Source organism: Heterocephalus glaber, unplaced genomic scaffold, assembly GCF_053883595.1.
Source record: "Heterocephalus glaber isolate CG9 unplaced genomic scaffold, H.glaber_assembly_v1.0 deba00001442, whole genome shotgun sequence".
Lineage (NCBI taxonomy): Eukaryota > Metazoa > Chordata > Mammalia > Rodentia > Bathyergidae > Heterocephalus > Heterocephalus glaber.
Window position 1 is genome coordinate 21,858,696 of NW_028258296.1, and position 6,803 is coordinate 21,865,498.

At 37.7% G+C, this 6,803-nt stretch overlaps 1 protein-coding gene across 1 annotated transcript in view; it reads left to right on the top strand.

The window, feature by feature from the left end:
• The window catches only part of LOC101706201 (calcium-activated chloride channel regulator 4-like), a 33,920-nt gene extending 31,647 nt beyond the window's left edge, over nt 1–2,273 (top strand). Inside the window, exon 14 of the mRNA XM_087213028.1 lies at nt 1,539–2,273. Coding sequence (XP_087069154.1) covers nt 1,539–1,918 — 380 coding nt within the window. The 3' untranslated portion in view covers nt 1,919–2,273. The remainder of the gene's footprint in view (nt 1–1,538) is intronic.
• The last annotated feature ends 4,530 nt before the right edge of the window (nt 2,274–6,803 follow it).

The window sequence follows — 6,803 nt, forward strand, 5'->3', positions numbered from 1 at the left end:
TCTCCATCAATTTTGAAAAATAGTTTTCCAGGGTACATCAGTCTGGGTGGGAGGCTGTTTTCCTTTGGGGCTGTTTTCCTTTGGGGCTCTTCTTGCCTTGAGGGTTTGCATTGAGAAGTATGCTGTGATTCTGATAGGGTTTCCTTTGTATGTGATTTGTTTCTTTTCTCTAACTGCTTGTAGAACTTTGTTCTTCTGTTGGGTTTCTGGAATCTTAACAATTATATGCCTATGTGTAGATTTTTTTTTGGTCAAGGCTAGTTGGTCCTATATGCCTCACTTATCTGTATGTCAAGTTCTTTTCCCCTGCTTGGGAAATTTTCTGCCATCACTTCTGTGAACAGTTTTTTTAATGTCATCTGTACTCTCTCCTGTTTCTTTGTTGACTGCAATCAGTCTGATGTTAGTCTTCTTTGAATCATCCAGCAGCTGCTGGTTTGATTTCTCATGGTCCCTTACTATTTTAAAGAAGTTTTTCTTTTTCTGGTCACTAATTGCAATCTTATCTTCTATGTCTGAAATTCTGTCCCCACAATGGCTCATTTTGCTGTGTAAACTTTCAATGGAGTCTTTAATCTGCTGGAAATCTGTTTGCATATGTTTTGTGGATTCCATTTGTTTCCTATGTTGGGATTCAATCATGTTCTTCAGGTCCTCTATTTTTTTATCTATGTCCTCTCTAGATTTATTAATCATGCCTTGCACTGTGGGCACAATCTCTGCTGATATGTGACAAATTATTTCTGATTCATTTTTTCCAGATCCTCTTTTGTTGCCAGTTCAGGGAATCCAGGTGATTGAGTATCAGATTGTTCCATCTTGTTTCCCTTTGGGTTGCTGTAGGTGATCTGGAAGTCTTGTTTCGAGTCTTGTTTACATGTCTTCTCATTTCAGTGGCGGGATGTGGGAGAGATGTATGCTCCTGGCAACCCGAGGCTCACCTCCTTGGTGCTGGGGGCAGTGGTATGGTGGCCCAGAAGGTTCACCTCCTCTGCACTGGGGGAAGCTCTGCTCCACTGCACTTGGGGCACTGGTACAGCAGCTCAGAAGGTTCTAATAGTTTTTAATTAACAAAGTATTAACATTAAAAAGTATTAACAATAAAATCTGATTTTTTTAAATCAATGAACCATGACACATTTTTACCTTTGTCCTACTTTTCATATAAAGATAGTATCATTTAGCAAAAATTAAAAGTCAGAATTCAGGGCTGGGGATATAGCATAGTAGCAGAGCACTTGCCTAGCATGTGTAAGGCCCTAGGCTCAATCACCAGTGCCACAAAAATAAATATTGTAAAGAGATTTTTGGGCCAGGGATATAGCTCAGCAGCACTGTACCTACCTAGGAAGCACAAGGTCCTGAGTTCAATTCCTGATACCAGAAAAAACAGTCAGAATTCAGCTTTTATTGAAAAATGAGTAAGACTTCTGGTATGAGCATATACTTTGCATAACTAAATATTATTGAAAATAGAGGAATGAAGTTTAATAACATGTGCTACAATTACTAAACTACATGTAACCTTTTTTTCTTAGTTCAAGAGTATATCATAAGAATAAATGAAAGTATGATTGATCTAAGAGACAATTTTAATGATTCTCTTCAAATTAACACTTCTGACCTGTTACCAAAAGAAGCCAACTCCAAGGAAACCTTTACCTTTAAACCAGGAAATATCCTAGAAGAAAATGCAAGCCACATATTCATTGCCATTCAAAGTGTAGACAAAAGCAATTTGACATCAAAGGTCTCCAACATTGCGCAAGTGGCTTTGTTTACCCCTGAAATTGAATCTACTCCTACTCCTGATGGAAATCACAGTTCTGGAGTTAATCTTTCTGTGATCGTGTTGTCAGTTGTGGGATCTGTTGCAGTTGTCAGCATTGTAGTATCACTATTTGTATCTTGGACATGAAAAGGATCTCTAAGCAGACCTAGAATAGGGTTTCAAAAAACAAAGTAACATGGACCAGGGATTTAGCTCAGTGGTTCTGCCACCTGCCTCACAGGCACAAGGTCCTGAGTTCAATCCCCAGTACCAAAAAAAAAAAAAAAAGCAACAAAAGTAAAGGATATTTCTGAATTTTTAAATTCATTGTCTGTGATCATGAACTTACAAAAATGATTTTAAGAAGCCTAGAAAGAATATTTTGATTAAATAAAAACACCCATATATTTGTGAATTACTGCCAATACTAATCTTTAATAATTCTGTGTACTCATTTTATTTGTCATAAGTAGTGATGAATAAAGATTATTTTTCATATTCATACCTGGTTGTATATTATTTTCTGATGCAAAAGTTTTCTGAAATAATATTCAAATTTCATGAAGTTAACATTGTCTGAATAGTCAAAACACAAGTGTAAAAGAGCAAGTAAATAATATTTGGGGAAATGAATTTAGTGTTGGAGCTACTAGTATTAATTAATGGTACAATAGTCATTGAAAGTCTCCAACTATACATTGTAATTGCTAAGGTCATTTTTACTGTAATTCATGGATATGGAAAATACTGGTAGAAAAAAGTCAGATACTACCTATCAAACCAGTTTATTCTGATTTCAATTGAATATTAATATATATCTCTCTTTTCCCTTAAAAGCCATACTTACCCTTATACTTTTTCTTATATATAGGAAAGAATGAGAGAAGTCATTATCTATTGACTTTACTTTCAGAGAAAGAGAAAACAAAATATATTCAAAACATATTTTAATCCATTATTCATGGGCACAGCCTTGGAATTGCAATCACATTAATGAGTGAGACAGTTAAGGAGAGAATGTAGGTTTAGAAGAGCAGGTTCACATGACAGGTCATATTTATAAGGCTATCATGGTCCAGGATTACAATATAGTTTTCTTTTTCTTCCAACTGTTAGTTTTTTCATATTGTACAAGGAGTTTACTACCCTAAGTCAGCAACCAGAGGAACTGGAGAGGAACTAAAGAACAGCATCCTCTCATTTGTTTCCTTAGATCATGTATGGTTGGCAGCGATCATTTGCTGATTAGGAAGTAAACTAAAATGAAAGTCATATAAGCTGAGCTTAGGCATCACTTTTAACAATCTACTAACATAGACTTTGTGACCCTGGCTTAAGTAATTTGGTCTGACTAGCAGGGTTGACAGAAAGGGCTTGTGGTTAGACTTGGAAGTGATAAAAGGTCAAGGGAAAAGAAAAGATATGAGAGACTCCTGATTAGAGGAAGGTTTGTCTTGCTCCCCCAGCATCCAGAGGAGAATGGACTATGCACTAGGGCATTTGGGGACTGTGGTTCTTGAACAGAAGGTCTCTGGGCAGTGTTGGAGGTAGCACTTGCTCAGCCAGGACTAATGGATGGAGCTGTATATGCACACCTGGAGGAAATGTGGGAAAGGAGTAGGTGTTAGACCCCTGGCCTTTTACCAAGAGAGTAACCACCCATCCTCCCCATAGCAGTTAAGGCAAAGCCTGTCAGGCCTATTATTTCCCTCTCTGATGTTCCAGTGCAATAACTATGTTACTGGAGCTAGTGTAAATGTGGGGACCCCAAACATGGTGCTTGACGAGCATTTACACCAACATAAAACAGGACTCAGAAAAGCAATGTTCAGAGTATCTCAGAAGTGATGCAGACCAATTGCTTCACCAGAAAAGTCTGCTGACTAATATACAAAATGGTTTCCAAAGATGCAAAACATCCTGTTGGTTGAGGCCATGTGCCGTCCTCTCTCTTGGGTCTATGTAGCCTGAATGATCTGCTTTACTAAATAGAAAGTAGCATAAATGATAGATGTTTCCATTTTTGTATTCTTAGTGACCCTTGCCTGCCTTTTCAAAATCTGAATATGCTAATGGAAAGAGCAGTAGAGGTTCTGAAACTTACAGAAGTTAACCCTTGCTTTCCAATCAGTCCTCAAGATTTTACTATGTGCAGTCACCAGACACAAAGTATGACCAACAAACAAACCTCCCATTAAGCACAGTCAATCATCAGAATCATGGAAAAAATAAAAATAGTAATAGCCTTTTAAACCATGGAATAGTTTCGTCCACAGCATCAGATTAGTAAAACAACCAGCAATTGTATAGTAGTCCAGATTCCATTGGAAAAACAGAACACTATGAATATTACACATCAGGAAACATGATAAAATGAATTAGGATGAGGCAGTAATAGACTGAAGAAAGGAAATAAACCATGAGGAAAAATCTGACAAGCCTGCTTGCAGCACTGCAGTTGATCTTGGTGTTGGGTGTTGAATGTTGGTACCTGAGCACATCCAGGAAAAAGAGTGGGACTGTGAAGGGAGCTGTTCTAAAAGACTATGGAAGACTGTTGCCTCTGCATAGCTACACCTCTGTGGGGTTTTTTCCAAGTTCCTTGGGGTGGGCTAGGACCACTGTAGGTAAGCAAGGTCAGGATTAGGGAAGAAGAGTCAGATGTAGAGCAGAGAAGAGCAAGGATGCCCACGTGCAGTCGTTTCCTACTGCCTGTTAACACTCTGCCTTCAGACAGTTATGGTTGCTACTTTATTTCTGCTTTCCAATGTCAAGAGTATTATTGTTTCAGTCAGCTCTACCCCCAGAATCACGTGGTTTCTGAGAGATGCAGTTTTAATTTATCCAAGTTACCTCAGCACAGACAGTACAATCATGGAAGCATGGAACTGTGACAGACTATGGAATAGCAAGTAATTTCCTCATGTGGTAGTGGGTAGTCCTTGCTCTCAGCCTAATAATAAAAAAGGCAGCAAACTAAAAGCCATGAGCTCCCATGACATGGTGGACATTCACTTCCCACCAGTGACATTGACCATAGAACTTCTGGCCCATCCCCATGTGGAGGTGTGGAGCCATATGGCAGGCATTTGGCCTCATTCGTATAGTTAGTACTCAATTAATGGAAGCTCTCATGTTAAGAACTTTTGTTATAATATCATTGAAGGCCAAGGATGATAACAATGAGAACTGTCCATAGATAGTTTGAAATAGGAAGAAAAGGTCCAAAGGAGATGGGGAAGTGGGAGGGATAGGGGAGAGGAAAGAAGGGGAAGGAATAAATATGAGAAAAAGAAAAAACAGAAACAATGTCTTTGTAAATAGGGAGGGTGGAGAAGTTGAAGGGAGGGCAAGGGAATGGGGAAAAAATAAGAACCAAGATACTCATGTAAAGGTACAAATTCCCAATGATGAATGTAACTGTATTGTATACCTAAAATGTACCAATAAACTTAATGAATAAAAACAAAAAAACAAATGGCCAATGGATGTATAAAATTGTATAATATCACTAATTATCAGAGAAATGCAAGTTAAAACAACAACAAGATTATCACTTCACACCTGCCAAAATAGCTAGTATCATTAAAAATGATCAATAACATGTGCTGCCAAAGATGTGGAAAAAAGATAACCTTGGCATACTGTTGGTGGGGATACAAATTAGCACCACAATGGAAACAATTTAGACTTCCTCAAAAAATCAAAATTAAAACTACCATATTGCAGTAGTTTGGATCGTGAATGTCCCCCAAGTGTCTACGTGTTAAAAGACTTGGTCACCAGCCTGTGTCACTATCAGGAAGTGATGAAATCTTTAAGAGGTGGGGTATCAGGGGAATCAGAAGAGGAAGTTAGATCATTGTCCTTGAAGTGAATAATGCGTCTGCAGCCCCTTTCCCTCCCTCTCTTTGCTTCCCAGCCACCACAAGGTAGACAGGCATCTTCTACCAGGGCCTCAAGCCATGATGTGCTCTGTTACCACAGAACTCAGGCTACAGGACCAAGCAGCCAAGGACTGAAATGTCTGAAACCAGAGCCAAAATAAAGCTTTCCTCCTTATACATTGTTTACCTCAGGAACAGTCTATCTGTCTCAGTGACAGAAAGACAAATAATACACATGTCATCAAGTAAACCTACTACTTGGTATATATCCACAGGAAAAAAAGCCAATATGTCAAGGAGATGTGAGCATTCCCATGTTCATTATAGCATTATTTACAACAACCTAAGGGTCCATCAATAGATGAATGGGTAAGGAAAATGTGGTATACAATGGAATACTACTCAGCCTTTAAAAAGAAGGAAATCCTATCATTTGCAGCACATGGATGAACCTAGAGAACATTATAGTAGGTAAAATAAGCCAGGCACAAAAGATTTAACTGAAGCCAAAAATAAATTGTGATCCTTTTTGTCCAAATGAAAGAGAGAGAGAGCGGGGAAGGAGGGGAAGGAGGGAAGGAAGGAACGAAGGGAGGGAGAGAGGGAAGGAAGGAAGGAAGGAAGGAGAGAGAGAAAGAAAAGAAAAGAAAAGAAAAAAGAAAAGAAAAGAAAAGAAAAGAGAAAAGAAAAAAAGGCAGGCTGGTTCGGAAAGACAAATGCCACATGCTTTCACTTATACATAGAATCTAAAAAGGTTGAATCAAAATGAGAGCAGAATGGTGGTTAGCAGAGGCTGAGGATCCAGAAAATTGGGAAGATGCTGGTCAGAAGATACAAAAATCAATAAGACAGAGGAATAAGTTCAAGAGATCTCTTGTACATTATGGTAACTACAGTTAGTAATAATATATTATATAACTGAAAATTGTTAAAAAAAATGTAATTTCAGTGCTCTAGCTACAAAAAAGATAAATATATGAAGAAATGTACATGTTTATTGCCTTGATTTAGCCAGTCTATAATGTATATGTACATATCTTGCTATATACTATAATATATAATTTTAAATTATAAATAAAAACATTGTCTATCAAAAGTATACCAATAAAATTGATTTTTAAAAATAAAATAAAATTAGAAACTTG